This window comes from Ctenocephalides felis, unplaced genomic scaffold (genome assembly GCF_003426905.1).
Source record: "Ctenocephalides felis isolate EL2017-DRISC unplaced genomic scaffold, ASM342690v1 CF-g0.4_SCAFFOLD_03571, whole genome shotgun sequence".
NCBI classification, from domain to species: Eukaryota; Metazoa; Arthropoda; class Insecta; order Siphonaptera; family Pulicidae; genus Ctenocephalides; species Ctenocephalides felis.
The window spans coordinates 61387745-61405050 of record NW_020539725.1 but is presented as its reverse complement, the minus strand read 5'-3'; the positions used below and the strand labels follow the sequence as shown (position 1 = coordinate 61405050).

At 27.5% G+C, this 17306-nt stretch overlaps 1 protein-coding gene across 1 annotated transcript in view; it reads left to right on the top strand.

Annotated features, from left to right (window-relative positions):
- The window catches only part of LOC113386434 (dnaJ homolog subfamily C member 7-like), a 44598-nt gene continuing 27292 nt past the window's right edge, over positions 1–17306 (top strand). The window contains exons 1-5 of the mRNA XM_026624215.1: positions 1–228; positions 4239–4489; positions 6282–6483; positions 9767–10441; positions 13322–13464. Coding sequence (XP_026480000.1) covers positions 146–228; positions 4239–4489; positions 6282–6483; positions 9767–10441; positions 13322–13464 — 1354 coding nt within the window. The 5' untranslated portion in view covers positions 1–145. The remainder of the gene's footprint in view (positions 229–4238; positions 4490–6281; positions 6484–9766; positions 10442–13321; positions 13465–17306) is intronic.

Below are 17306 nucleotides of genomic sequence, written 5' to 3'. Positions count from 1 at the left end.
GCTATCACTATGGCAACACCAATCGAGTGAAAGTCGAACTGCGCGCAACGTCAACACTAATCCCTTGACCCGACGGTCCGTCATCTCTTCTCATGAGTGCAATTAAAAGCGAAAATAATATAATAATCGCATAATTATTATTATTATGGCCGATGTGTTAAGTTCTGCTGGCTCAAACGAAGTCATCGACATGGACATTGAGGAAATTATACCGAAAAACCCCGAAACGTGAGTAGAACAAACAAAATATGATCGAATTTATAAATTTTTATGTGTCTGTGTCCGAGTGTGCCATGGTGATAAACATGAGACAAGTTCAAGTTTTCCGTCAAAATTTCAGTACGTAACATCGTAAACAAAATTTCTTCTTATGTATTCGTTTAAATAGCAAACACATTATTTTTAAAACATCATGGGTGATAGGTTGCCTGTCATTCCTACGCGATCTTTTATTTCTACGGTCAATGAACGCTTGGTGTATGACTGTTGCAAATATCAATAGTAAGTGGAAAATAGATATTATAATTTTGCAAAATGGTAATATTATATACATTATTATATATTATATACATGATATCATGTGCAATGTAAATATTTTGTAAAAATGTCACAGAAAATTTGGATATTTTTGAGGTTATCATTTGGCTCAGCTAAAGATGAAGATTTTACTATGGTTTTCTGTAAAACTAATAGTATTTTAAATATCTATATAAACATGTCAATGGCTTCAACAATGGCTGTATTTATATTTGCAAAATATTGTAAAACAAAGATGCTAAAACAAATTGTGTACTACATTTACCATTATCATTTGCAAGTGGTTTTTTATTTCCCATGTCAATAAAAGCTAGGTTTGTGAAAAAAAAATTTCAATAATAAGTGGAAATTTTGTAAATTTGTTGAAATTTAGACATAACATGATATCATGTACTATTTTATATACGCAATATCATGTGCAATGTAAATATTTTGTAAAAATGTCACAGAAAATTTGGCTATTTTTGAGGTTATCATTGCTCAACGAGACGATTTTACTATGGCTTGCTGTAAAACTAATAATGTTTTAAATATGGATATAAACATGTCAATGACTTTAACAATGGCTGTATTTATAATTGCAAAATATTGTACAACAAATTCGTAAAATCTGTAGAGGCATTTACACAAGTCTCTGTCATTCGTAAGTTGTTTTTCATTTTCATGGTCAATGAAGGCTAGGTTTGTGAAAAAATAATATCAATAATAAGTGGAAATTTTGTAAATTTGTTGAAATTTAGACATAACATGGTATCATGTACTATCTTATATACACAATATTATGTGTAGTATAAATATTTTGTAAAAATGTCACAGAAAATTTGGATGTTTTTGAGGTTATTATTGGGCTTAGTGAGAAGATTTTACTATGGTTTACTGTAACACTAATAATGTTTTAAATATGGATATAAACATGTATATGACTTTAACAATGGCTGTATTTATATTTGCAAAATATTGTAGAACAAAAATGTTAAGTTTGTGCAGACATTTACCATTATTCGTAAGTGATTTTTTAATTCCCATGTCAATGAAGGATAGGTTTGTGAAAAAAATATCAATAAGTGGAATTTTTATTAATTTTTTGAAATTAAGACAGAACTACTGTCTATTTGTGTACTGTTTTACAATATGTTGCAATCTCATGTGTACGTGAAGAAATTTCTTTGGTAATATTTTATTAAACATCAAAAAAATCAGAATAATTTTTAGGTTATAAATCCTAAATTAAACACAATTCTAAGGATGCTCGATATATATTAAGACATTAGTTATATTCTATGAGCTATTTTGATTGACAATACTGAAATTTAATTATAAATAGTGTCTTCAGTGGGTATGTATTATTCGATGAAACTAAATCAAGTTAATTGGCCATAATTTTTTCAGTTTTTTTCGATTCTGGGGTATAGATACTTGATATGATTTCTGTATTTATTATAATTGCTAAATGTTATAGAACAAAGATGTAAAAACAAAATTTGTACAGACATTTACCATTATTATTTGTGAGACATCTTTCATTTTCTCTGTCAATGAAAGCTAGGTTGACTAACCTTTGCTAATATCGTGGAATATTTATGAATTTTAAGAAATTTAGATGTAACTACTTAACATTCGTGTACTGTTTCACAATATGTCGCAATCTCTTGTGTTGGTGAAGAAATTTCTATAAATATTTTGTTGAATGTCAAAGAAAATCAAGCTAGCCGAGTAGATTTTACAATGTTTTGCAATATTAAATACTGTAATTGTTCAATGTTCATTGACTATTGATGCTTGAAACAAAACTCTTACATTTACTAAATAAGTTTAGCTAAATACTAAGAATGCATAATATTTACTGCATATGATTTCTAAATTTCATTATCGAAAAACCTAAATATGAATAATAATATATCATTTCTTTTACACACTTCCATTCAAATTTAACAATGAATATTTTTATGATAATTGCAAAATATTGTAGAACAAATATGTAAAATCTGTACAGACATTTATACTAATGTCTGTCATTTGTAAGTGATTTTTTATTTCCTCTGTCAATGAAAGCTAGGTTTGTGAAAAAAATATATAAATAATAAGTGGAATGTTTATAAATTTGAGTGAAATTTAGACATAATTACGTAAAATTTGTGTACTGTTTTGCAATATTTTGCAATCTATGTGTTGGTAAAGAAATTTCTATGGTAATAATAATATTTTGCAATATTTTGCTGAATGCCAAAAAAACGAACTGTATTTTAGGTTCATTCTAAATGAGAAGATTTTACTGTTTTTGGTAATATTTTGCAATTTTAAGATATACTGTCGTTTTTAAATGTTGAATGACAAATAGATTTTTTTTAATTTTGATGATTTGAGCACCTGAATCAATTTTTTCTAGCTTGATTAAACAAAACTCTCGTGGACAATTACATTATTTATATAAATTTAGCAAAATGATCAGAAAATAAGATGTACCATTTGTACACTAGTTTTACAATATATTACAATCTTAAATTCATAAATAAAATTTATAAATATTCCACTTATTATTGATATTTTTTTCACATACCTAGCATTCATTGACAGGGGAATTGAAAAATCATTTACGAATAATGGTAAATGTAGTACAAACTTTGTTCTACAATATTTTTTTATATCTTGTATATAAGTATATTCATTAGTCATAATAAAAAATCTACCGCGCCGAATAAAACAATAATTATTTATAGATGGAGAATAATGCATTAATTTAGAAATTTTCGATTGATTTCATTAACAATTTGAATTTCATTAACAATAGCTTTACACTTCAAAGCACTTTGATATGTCGAAATGATTTTTTATCTGTAAAAATTGTATGATATATGATTCATATTCATATGTATTCCTTATCATTAAATATCAATTGTCTTTTATAATAATATACACTTCATAGAATATTTTGAATCATTGAATTGATAATACAAATTTATTAAAAAAAAACACTAGTAAAGTATCACGTGTATTTATTTATTACAAACATTGTGTATAGTAAATTCTAATTTAACACCAAGTACTTTAGAATTTTGAAAAGTTATTTCAGTATTCGGATTCTATTTAAAAAGACCTTTCAAATGATATCCCACATGCCTACTAAAATTTTTGAAGTAAAACTTCTTTAGACTCTTCTGCTACAAATTCGTAACAAGGGTTTTTTAATAAAATCCAAACATATTCCAAAGAATAGAAAAATTACAGTTTTTTCTTTTAACTAAAAATAAACGTGATGTTGGTGGATGGGAGGGGGTAATTTTGAATATCACCAAGGGGCGTGGGGGTTCCAAAAATCCTTAAATAATCGATCACGTGATTAACAGTTACGAGAAAAAATTGTAAAATTTTTGATTTTTTTCAACATGTTTGGATCTTTTTAAAAAACCCTTGTTACGAATTTGTAGCAGAGGAGTCTAAAGAAGTTTTACTTCAAAAATTTTAGTAGGCATGTGGGATATCATTTGAAAGGTCTTTTTAAATAGAATCCGAATACTGACCTCCCCCACGTAATATTTTGATTTTTTATCAAACTTCTCCCTTGCTTCAAAAACCTCACGTGATTAATGGACGCCCCTTTATGAACAAAATAGTTATTGTATAAAATAACAACATTTAGAAATGCCTTTTAGTAAGATATTAATCTGATTAATTAATAAGATTTGTTTATTATTTTTTTTCAGTCTGGCAGAGGCCAAAAAAGAAACTGGAAATGAACTATACAAAGTGAAAAATTATCGTGGAGCCCTGCCCTTGTATACAGAAGCCATCGCCCTTTGCCCAGATGTCCCATCTTACTATGGAAACAGAGCCGCCTGCTACATTATGCTTTCGCAATACAAAAACGCTTTGGAAGACGCAAGAAAAGCCGTTTTGCTCGACCCAAATTTTGTTAAAGGATATATTCGCATTGCTAAATGTTGCGTCTCATTAGGTAATAAAAGATAAAACTTAATTATATAGTTATAGTTCATACGTATATATATATATATATATATATATATATCTATATATATATAGATATAGATATAGATATAGATCTCGTGTCACGATGTTGGTTCGCGATGGACGCCCAAACTACTGAACCGATTTTAAATTTTATTGGCTCATTGTGTGCATATATATCCAACTTAGGTTATAGGAAATTTTGAAAAGAAAATTTGAAATATAAATATACAATTTTTATAAATTTCTAAAAATTTTGACAGAAAATGAACAAAAAAAAAAAAAACAAAACACTAAAATGACAAATGTCAAAATTTAAGGAAATTTTGATATATAATTTTTGGAAAAAAAAATTTGACATTTCAAAAAATAAAATTCAAAAACATGTACATATATAGAAATATCCAAAATTTAAATCCAAATTTGATGAAATGATATATTCAAAATCACTGTTTATAGTTTTAAATCTAATTAAAAAACAATGCTTAAAAATTTAAATAAATGTTGACATGTAAAAAAATTAAATGTCATTTGTCAATATTTATGAAAATAATTATATAAATGGATTTACGATTTAGATTTAATTGATTAGCTTACTAAATTATTTTGGAAACCAAAACTTCATCATAGATCAGAGATCACAATAAAAAGCGGCATATTGAATTTAAAATTAATCATAAACAAACTTTTGACATTTCACAAAAAAAATGTTTAACGAGTTACTTCAATAAGAAGCAAATAAATTAATTATTCCAAGTTATGTTATAGGCAATATTGCCAAGCAAATTATAGATACAAAACTTGATTGTAAAATAAATTTTATCATATTATATTAATTTTGGACCAAGAAGGAAATATTTTGACATTTATAAATTTAGTGCATATTGGATATATAAAATTGACATTCACTACTTTTCAATTAAATGCAAATGTTAAAAATCAAATATTTATATAAAAAATTGTATATTTAGATAAAGATAATGCGTTGATTTCGACTAAAATATAATTTATTCTTTAATTTAAAAAAAAAATGACAAACAAAATTAAAATAAACAAAACACTATGATGCGTTGGAACTATTTATCGGAGTGTAAAGAAATTTGTGTAATTAGAACATAATATTATTATTATTATATCAGTTAAGATATATTTTGATTGTCATCGCAAATGCTAATCTTACAGGAAATTGTAATCTCTTAAATGGAATAGTACAATCTGAGGGTATCATTGGAATCTGACAAAAAGAAACTAGACAAACTAAATATTATATCATATTATATTAAATTTTGACCGAAAAGAAAATATTTTGACAATTATAATTAATTTGAAATAAAATGCAAATGTCAAAAATCAGATCTTTATGTAAAACAATATTTATTTCCACAATATTCCTGTGTTGATTTAGCCAAACTTATGAATTTAACAATTATATAATTATTCATTGATGACTTAAAATAATTATTAATTTATTAACAAATAAATAATATTTGTAAGAAAATTTTATTGACATATATGAAATGGCAAAAGTATAATAAACAAAAAACTATGATGCGAGTGAATTAATTTTTGGAGTATGAAATGTCAAATAATTTTGAAAATTATGACAAGTTTTTAACTATTTGTCAAAGAATCAGAGTCCAAAAATATTGAATATTTGATTTTTGGCGCTTTTATTAATTTTTTATCAATTTAGGCATATTTTTTATGGCAAAACGTTTGCCGGGTTAGCTAGTATATATATATATATATATATATATATATATCTTTTTTCCCTCTTTCAGGAGATTTGGCAGGACTCGACCAAGCAATCACAAAAGTGAAGGAACTTGAACCGAACTCGACGGCCCTTTCGCAGGAGGAAAACACGTTGACGGCCCTGCGACAACAGGAGGAGGAGTATGAAAAGACTTTCAGCAAAGGAGACTTTAGGAGTGCACTTTATTATGTGGATAGGGCACTCGATTACACACCTACATGTCACAGGTAAGTTAATTATTAGTTTACCAAAAAAATGAGTCTATTTGTATAAGATACTCTAGTGTTACTTATAATTTATGTTTGCGAGAATCAGAAATGTTATTTGTGGCATTTGGAGGTTATCCAAGAATACTTACTAATTAATAAATTTTTCTTTCACTCAATTTTGATAATGACTTTAATTTTTTTCCTTGTTTTCTCTGATTTAGGTATGTTATTTGTGTCATTTGGAGGTTAGTTTTGACAGTTGAGAGTCAACAATTTAAAATGTTGAAATACTTACTAATTAATTTTTTTACACTCAATATTTATAGTGACTTTAATTTTTTCCCCGTTTTCTCGACGTTTCTTGTCATTTATTTATTTATTTATTCTACAAGCCGTCGGTATAATAATATTAAAATAAGGCTCAAGTCAATATATTGCGGATTTAATATAATTTAATTAACTATTATCTATTTTCTTACTTATTTGTTCATTAATTAATTTATTTACTAAAAACTTATTTATATTTAGTTAATGTTATTTAATTTATTTTATTTATTATTTAATTTATTTACTATAAACCTATTTATATTTAGTTAATTTTAATTATTTTTAAATATTGCTAGTATTTTTTTTTAATTTAATAAGTATTTTATTAAGCTTTACAATACTTTTACAATATAATTAATTTATTTAACAAATTTTAGTTTTTAATTAGTTTATATAGACTTGACTTTATTGTTTCCCCCCGTTTTCTCGACGTTTTTTACAATTCTGAATTGTTTGACACAGGATTTGAAAATTGCGTATAATAAATTCTAATTTAACATCAAGTACTTTAGATATTTGTAAAAAAAATTTCAGTATTCGGATTCTATTCAAAAAGACCTTTCAAATGATACCCCACGTGCCATAAGATGCAATCTAAAAATTTTGAAGTAAAACTTCTTTAGACTCCTCTGCTACAAATTTGTAAAAGGGGTATATTAAAAACGTATTTTAGTATTCGGTTTGTATTAGAAATGCCCTTTCAAATGATACCCCACATGCGAAAAAAAACTTGGACTTTTCAGCTACAAGTTTGTAAAGTGTATATTTTGTGGACAAAGGGCATTGTTAATGTTAGTTTTTGTTACAAAAGTTTTACACCTCGCTTATTTAAAAAAAATCAAATAGCCATTACTTTGTAATTTGCAAAAAAAAATTAAAATTTTTTGTGTTCAGAAGTTGGGAAACTTATTTCAGTATTTAGATTCTATTCAAAAGGACCTTTCAAATGATACCCAACATGCCATAAAAGACATTCTAAAATTTTTGAAGTAAAACTTTTTTAGACTCCTCCGCTTTTACAAATTTATATTTTGTGGACATATCACATAACTAATTTTTGTATTCGGATTCTATGCAAAAGTGCCTTCAAATTAGACTCAACATGCCAAAAAACAATTTAAAATTTTTGAAGTGAAACTTCTTTAAACTGGTTTACTACAAATTCATTAATAGTGTATATTTTGTGGCCCAACCGCATACTTAATATGAGTATTTAGATTTTTTTCAAAAATACTTTTTAAACGATACCCAACATGCCCAAAAAACACAATTTAAATTTTTTGAAGTAAAACTTCTTTAAGCTCGTTTACTACAACTTTATTAAAAGTGAATAAACCTCATAGTTAATGCAGTATATTTGGATTCTATTCTAAAATACCTTTCAAACGATACCCAACACGCCCGAAAAACACAATTTAAATTTTTTGAAGTAAAACTTCTTTAAGTTCGTTTACTACAAATTCATTAAAAGTGGATAAACCACGTGTTTAATTTCAGTATTCTGATTCTATACAAAAAGACCTTTCAAACGATACTCAACATGCCAAAAAAAAACACAATTTAAAATTTTTGAAGTAAAACTTCTTTAAGCTCGTTTACTACAAATTCATTAAAAGTGTATATTTTGTATACAAATTACATAATTAATTTGAGTATTCGGATTCTATACAAAAACACCTTTCAAACGATACCCAACATGCCAATAAAACACAATTTAAAGCTGTTGAAGTAAAACTTCTTTAAGCTCGTTTACTACAACTTCATTAAAAGTGTATATTATATATATGTTTGAAAGACAAGCAATTAGAAATCGTATTGACTAATTTTTAGTGCAAGTAAAATGTGTTCTTTTTGTAATAAACAGTTGAAAATTTTATCTAAATCGCAATTGTGCCATTTGGAGGTTAGTTTTAGCAGTTGAGAGTCAACAATTTAAAATGTTATCCAAAAATACTTATTAATCTTTCTTACTTAATTCTTTCACTCAATTTTGATAGCGACTTCAATTTTTTTTTCCTCTTTTTTCGACGTTTCTGGCCATTCTGAATTGTTTCACACGTGTATTAGAAATTGTGTATAATTATTTTTAATACCCCAAACGCTATTAAAAATACAATCTGAAAATTTTGGATTATCTATACATTTTTGATGAATTTGTAATAAACGAACTTAAAGAAGTTTTACTTCAAAAAAAATTAAATTCTGTTTTATTGGCATGTTGGGTATCGTTTGAAAGGTCTCTTTGAATAGAATCCAAATATGCTGCAATTCACTATGAAGTTTATCCACTTTTAATGAATTTGTTGTAAACGAGCTTAAAGAAGTTTTACTTCAAAAAATTTAAATTGTGTTTTATTGGCATGTTGGGTATCGTTTGAAAGGTCTCTTTGAATAGAATCCAAATATGTACTGCAATTAACTATGAAGTTTATCCACTTTTAATGAATTTGTTGTAAAGGAGCTTAAAGAAGTTTTACTTCAAAAAATTTAAATTATGTTTTATTGGCATGTTGGGTATCGTTTGAAATTTGTAAATTCATTTCAGTATTTGGATTATTACCTTAAGACAAAATGCTACTTACAATAAGTTTAAGCTTAAAGAAGTTTTACTTCAAAAACTTTAAATTGTGTTTTTCGACATGTTGGGTATGGTTTCAAATGTATTTTTGTATAAAATTAGAATACTGAAATTATCTATATGGTTTATCCTCTTTTAATGATTTTGTTGTAAACGAGTTTAAAGAAGTTTTACTTCAAAAATTTTTTTTTTTTTTTGGCATGTTGGGTATCATTTCAAAGGTCATTTCGAATAGAATCCGGAAACTCATATTAAGTATGCTACAAAATATACACTTTTAATGAATTTCTTGTAACAAGTTTTACTGAAATTTGTAAATTCATTTCATTATTCAGATTATTACCTTAAGGCAAAATGCTACTTGCAACCATTTTTTATTAAATTTTCCCCTTCCAGGTACAAAATCCGAAAAGCTGAATGCCTCGCCCTCCTCGGCCGCTACCAAGAGTCCCAAGAAATCGCAAACGACATCCTCATGTTCGACAAATCCAACGCCGATGCCATCTTCGTGCGCGGAATGTGTTTATACTACCAGGACAACATCGATCACGCCTTCAAACACTTTCAACACGTTTTAAAACTGGCACCAGACCACGCCAAGGCCATGGATATTTATAAAAAGGCTCGTTTGCTAAAACAGAAAAAACAGGACGGCAACGACGCCTTCAAAGCTGGTAAACTACAAGACGCCTACACTCTGTACACCGAGGCTTTGGAGATCGATCCCCAAAACATCGCCTTAAATTCGAAGTTGTACTTCAACAGGGCCACGGTGTTATCTAGGCAGAATAAAATTGCAGAGGCCATCGTCGATTGTACCTCAGCCCTTAAATTGGATGAAAATTATCTAAAAGCTCTGTTGAGAAGGGCCAAATGTTACGGCGACTTGGGCGATTGGGAGGAGGCCGTCAAGGATTATGAAAAGGCGCACAAAATGGATAAATCTAGGGAAAACAGACGGTTGCTCCAAGATGCTAAACTGGCATTGAAGAAGAGCAAACGAAAAGACTATTATAAGATATTGGGCATCGAGAAAAATGCGACGGATGATGAGATTAAGAAAGCTTACAGGTTAGTGAAGTAGTAATAGACATAGACAAAAAAAATATCACACAAACACGTTGTTTAACACGTTGCCGCACACTTTTAATTTCACGATCGTGCTTACTTTTTATGATGTATGATGTATATATGTTTTTAGATGTATTATTTAATAATGGACAAGAGTATGCGTCGGTACACTTCGTACTAATGCTGTTTTTTTCAACAATTAAAATGTGCAAGACGGCTATAGCCAGTGGTGTTGTCGAGCCGGAACGCGCTGGAACGTCGTTCCGGCAAATCATTTTTGGGCCGAAACGCATTCCGGCAAAAAAAATTTAAAATCGCTACATACATAAAACGATTTAATAAGTGAATTTTATAAATTATAATTCAACTAATTTTTATTAAATGTTCCTATTATTGTAATAAACATACATATATGTTCAGAAAATCGGTTTTTTAATGATTTTTGTTTCTTTACATTTCGAACGGAACCAGAACAAATATGAAAACCCGTTTTTGAACCGGTTTTTAATTTTAGCGTTCTGGCAAAATAAAATATTAGCATAACACCACTGACTATAGCTATTGTTTGCCTACATATCGATAAAGATCGGACCGCTATAGCCGTCATTTGCGGCAACCTGTTAAAATTTCGCAAAATTTAAAATCAAATTTTCTTGAATTTTTTTTTTATCTGTGTTTTTTTAAATTATATGCGCTCGAGTTTTTTTATGGTTAAATTTGATTTTCTCAAAAAAGGCAGATAATCGTTCTTTCCTTTCTTTTTAGAAAGTATTGAAATTTATCATTTTTGATATTTTGATTTTTTTATAGTAAATTTTTCTTAAAAAAGAAAAAAAGAAATTTGTCTTTATTTCTTAAAAAAAAGTCAAAATTTTACCTTTTTTTATATAAAAATATGAAGGTTTTTTTCTTATAGAAAGATATTGAAATTTGATTTATGGTTAATTTTTATAATAAATTTGTTGCCATTTTTCTTTAAAAAAAATCTTTTTCTTTTTTTTTTTCGAATTTTCATTTTTAAAAAATGTCGAAATTTGTATTTCATGAAGTTAGAAAACATTTTAAGAAATGTAGAAATTTCATAATTTCTTATATAAAAATGTAGGAATTCCTTGACGAAACTTGATTTTCTTTCTTAAAACAAATATCAAAATTTGTCGTTTTTTTTCATATAAAAATGTTGAAATGGAGAAAGTTCATGATTTTTGATATGAAAATGTAGAATTTCTTGATTTTTATATAGAAAAACGTATTTTTGTCGAAAAAGTTGCGAAATTTATCTTTCTTTCTTAAAAATAGTCAAAATTTTACATTTTTTTATATAAAAATGTTGAAATGTATTGTTTTCCTGTAGAATGATATTGAAATTTATTGATTTATGGTTGTTTTTTTTTAGTGAAATCGTTTCTCTTAATTTTTTTTTGAATTATTATTTTTAAAAAATGACGAAAATTGTATATTATGAAATGAGAAAATGTTTTAAGAAATTTGATGATTTTTTATATGAAAATGTAAGATTTTTTTTCTTTTTATGTAGAAAATTGTCTTTTTAGCGAAAAATTGCGAAATTTGTCTTACTTTCTTAAAAAAGTCAAAATTTTACATTTTTTTGATATATAAATGTTGAAATGTATTGTTTTATTGTAGAAAAGTATTGAAATTTATCATTTTTGATAGAAAAATATTGAAATTTATTTCATTTTTAAAGTAAATTTGTTATTTTTCTTAAGAAAAAAAAACGTATCTCTTAAATTTATTTGAAATTTGATGATTTTAATAAATTTTTTTATTTTCATGTAGAAAAGTGTCTATTTGTCAAAAAATTGCGAAATTTGTCTTTCTTTCTTAAAAAGTCAAAATTCAACATTTTTTTATATAAAAATGTTGAAATATATTGTTTTATTGTAGAAAATTATTGAAATTTATTGATTTATGGTTTGTCATTTTTTTACGAAAGAAAAAAACGTATCTCTTAAATTTTTTTTGGAATTATTATTTTTAAGATTTTATTATTTGTAAAAAATGTAGAAATTTGATGATTTTTTATATGAAAATGTAGGAATTTTTTTATTTCCATGTAGAAGTGTCTTTTTGTCGAAAAATAGCGAAATTTGTCTTTATTTCTTAAAAAAAGTCAAAATTTTACATTTTTTTTTTACATAAAACTGTTGAAATAGAATAGAATTTTCAAAAATTTTCAAATTTTCAAAAATAAAAGCAACAAATTTCATAATTTTTCAGGCATGCAATCATTTTCAAATTTTTTAAGTGTTTTCCAAATTTTCAGAATTGTTCAAAAAATTAAAGTTGTAGCAATTTTTGCTTCAGGGCACAATGCCATGCATCACTTGTTCGTAAAAATGCCGAATTTGTCATTTTATTGTATGGGGATGTTGAAATTCTACATCTTGTAGAAGAATATCCAAAAAATGATAACTTTTCTAATTTTTTTTGTAATTTTAGGTTTTGCTTCAATTGTTTTTAGGAAAGTGCCGAAAATTACGTTTTTAGGAATGTGCCGAAATTTTGCTTACTTTTGCTGGGGTTGGGGGGGTAAATAGTTGTAATGAATCTGCTTACGTAATACTCGAACGATCCCTAAGGATGCGTCCATTAATCATGAGAAGCTTCTAAGGGGAGGGGGGGGGTGTGTTGATCACGTGTATTTATTTTTTACCTGAGCTTTTTTAAAAAAAAATAAACATTTTCAAAAAAAAAATCACAATTTTTACAATGTTTTCAAGTAATTAAAAATACGCGGGGAAAGGGGGAGGCTGATATCTTTTATTTCACATTTAGCACTTCCTTAAAAGACTGTAAAAAAACAAACAATATGTATACGAATCTTTTGTTTGACCACACTTTCATTTACCTTTTCAGAAAACGAGCCCTAGTCCACCACCCCGACCGGCACGCGAGCGCCTCCGACGCCGAGCGCAAGGAGCAGGAGAAAAAGTTCAAGGAAGTAGGAGAGGCCTACAGCATATTGACGGACCCCAAAAAGAGGGTCAGGTACGACAATGGCCAGGATCCTCGACGACATGGGGGGCCACGGAATGCACGACATCGATCCCACCCAGGTGTTCACTTCGTTCTTCGACAACGCGGGGGGATACTCGGGCAACCCGTTCTTCCAGACCGGGGGCTTCTCCGGGGGAAACTTCAGTTTCCAGTTTGGTTAAACGATCTGATGAATTTTATTTGCGAGGGGGACAGGGGAGGGATCGTACAACAATCAGGTCTTTATTTATACATACAACACTCTGGCTTCACGTTTCATTTATGTTTATTTTTGTTTTTCTATAAATGTAAACACACAATTTTAGTTTACACAATTGTTATTAATACTGATTTATATGCATTTATATTTCTTTTTTTTATTATAAATTTTATTTTTGATTTTCATATATATATATTTTTTTTTGTAAAACTTTTTAAATACTGATTTGTGCAGTTTTATTTATTTATAAAATCGATTTATATATATATATTTCCACGCGTAATACTTCCCTTGAAAATTGATGTACCAGTTGCATTTTGTGATTTTACTCGATAAGTCTATTATTTTTTTAAAACTTTGTGTAAGAATATATGATTATATTATATATATATATATATATATATATATATATTTATATATATATATATATATATATTATTAGGGTGTCAAATATCTCCCTTCCGCTTTTTTGCTCTTGGTTTATAATACAAAAAGGCGGAAGGGAGATATTTGACAACCTAATATATATATACATATATATATATATATATATATATACATGTTGAGAGGGCGAGAACTTGTGAACTGATTTGTGAGATTTGTTTTTTTTTGAACTAGAATATACCGTGGGTCCCCCCCCCACCTTAGGGGGGAGGGGGGGGGTCGTCTATTTTTCACGCGATCGATTTTTCAAGGATTTTTAGACCCCCTCTTTTCCTTGGTGATACGTTGTTATACAAAAACTTGTTATATTTAAACTTACCCCCCTCCCTCCCCTCACCAAACATCACGTGTATTTTTTGTTACGTAAAATTTTTCGAAGGAATTTTTCGAATTTACGAAAAAATGGTTGAAATGCGTGAAAATGTTTGTTTGTTTTTTTTTAATTCAATGTATATACATGATGTTTTGTGATTTTTGTCAAACCCCGCTCCCCCCTAAAAGCCTCAAGTGATTAATAGACGCCCCCTTTCTTACGAGCTTAATTTGTTCGCAAATTCAGGGGACATCCATTAATCACGTGATCGATTTTTAGGGATTTTTTGAGCCCCCCTTTTCCTTGGTGATACGTTGTTATATTTAAACTTACCCCTCCTCCCCCCATCAAACATCACGTGTAGTAATTTTTCGAATTTACAAAAAAATCTTATTTTATTTTAATTGTTTGCTTTTTTTTAATACCATGAAAAAATAAGTACAACGTAATTTTTTGTATTTTTTTTGAAAATGTTTGTTTTTTTTTAATTCAATAAAAAAATAAATATAACGTGATTTTTGTGATTTTTGTTAACCCCTCACGTGATTAATGGACGCCCCCCCTTACGAGCTAAATTTGTTTGCAAATTTAGGGGACGTATTTGAAATAAGACATAATAAAAATACGATCAGTATAAATAGAATTGTAATTTACACGTATGGTTCAGCCTATTGTTTCTAGATTTTTTGTGCCCTTTTTATAATATATATATATATATATATATATATTAGGGTGGTCCTTAATATGGACATTTTCGAATTTCCTTGCTACCAGGGGCTCAAATGGTTCCAAATTGATAAAAAAATCAATTCTCTGAAAGTTTTGGCTCTTAATATTGTCTTTTAGATAGAGCGCAATTCAATTAAAGTTTTGTATGCAAATAGCATGAAAAAAATTTCAAAAATTTTGCAGAGCGTCGAATTTTCAAGAAAAAATGACAAGAACTTTCACTTTTAATTCATTTGTCGCTAAGTTATACCTAAAACATTTTTTTTTCTAATTTTCCAAATTTTTCCATGCTATTTCCATACGAAGTTTGATAGAATTGCGCACTATCTAAAAGACAATATTAAAAGCTAAAACTTTCAGAGAATTTTCCATGTCCATATTAAGGACCACCCTAATATATATATAATTTTTTTTTCAAGGTTGTTCACAAATTATCGCCCTCTCGGTACATGCGAATCATATTACACAAACCTAATAATATATATATGATTTACAAAATATATATTATAATATAAAAATAGTACGTTTCCATGCTGCATGCAAGTATTGTTGGTTGAAATTGTATATATCATGATATTATTATAACACATGTAAATTTATGCGAAATTTTCATATACGGGGTGTCCCAGAACTCAACGGGAAAAATAAACTTTAAAACAACTCGATTTTTTTTTTTGCTAAGTCAGATCGATTTTGTTTTTTTTTTTAATTTAAAAATCGATTTTAAATTTGAGATGGATAGATAGTAGAATTTATGCAAAATTTCATACACGGGGTGTCCCAGAACTCAACGGGAAAAATAAACTTGATAGTAACTCGATTTTTTTGCTGCTAAGTCAGGCCATTTTTTTTTTAATTTTGAGATGGATTGAGATAGTAGAGTAGAAATACGGAGTGAAATGCGTTACAAAATATTGGGTTATTTTCGGGTTTATATTCTTTTACTCGCTTTTTTTTAAACTATTTTTACTTTTTACTATATTTACTTTAGGAGATCATTCATTTTATCAAAGCCGATAAATTTTCTGTTCAACAAATAGTTTTAATTCTTGAAAATTTGGGCTAACTTTATCATTATTTCGGACTGTCGTACTGGAAAAGTTATTTACGCGGTTCTTAATACGGACATTTTCAAATTTCTTTGCTCCCAAGGGCTCAAATGTTTCTAAATTAATAAAAAAAATCATGTAAAATTTATAATAATAATATTAATATTTAGATAGTCCGCAATTCAATTAAGTTTTTTTACAAATAAAAATAAATAACTGTGAAAAATGATCACAATTTGAGCAAAGCTCTAAGTTTTAGGGCTAGATTTCTTGTTTTCTAAGTTTTATTCGGGACACTCTGTATGTATATATATTTGGTTGGTCCTTAATATGGACATGTTTTCGAATTTCTTTGCTCCCAAGGGCTCAAATGCTTCCAAAGTGATAAAAAAAAATCTCAGAAAGTTTTAGCTTTTAATATTAACATTTAGATAGTCCGCAATCTGATTAAAATCACTGATGGCGCAAGAAATTTTTTTAAAATAAATATACGAAACTTTCAATTGAATTGCGGACTATCTAAATGTTAATATTAGGAGCTAAAACTTTCAGAGAATTTTCTTTTATCCCTTTGGAACCATTTGAGCCATTGGGAACAATGAATTTCAAAAATGTCCATATTAAGGACCACCCTAAATTGCATATTTATATATGTGCGTGTATATTTATCATCGATTTGCATCAACTGGCAGCATGTAAATTCCTTCATCTATATATATTATAAATATTACTGATTTAATTCTCATTATGTTAATGGAATGAATACAATTTATTATATAAAATAATAAAAGACGATGTTTTATAATAGTTACTAATTTTACCAATAAAGTTTTACCCAAAGAAAATGTTTTTGAATATATCAAATCTGTTTTTTTTTTTAACTTCCCGTAGGGCAAGTTATAGTAATGGGCCGAAAATCGAAAATGAAAAAAATTATTGCATTTTTCGACGTTTTGAAGGTTTCTGAACATTTTTAAAGGGCATACCTCAGAAACTAAATTGATGTGTGTGTGTGTGTTGTGTGTGTTTGTATTTAATTCAAATAGTGATACAATAATAATATTAATATATAATTGTTACATTTTGATCTTTCACTTTTTTTGAGAAAAA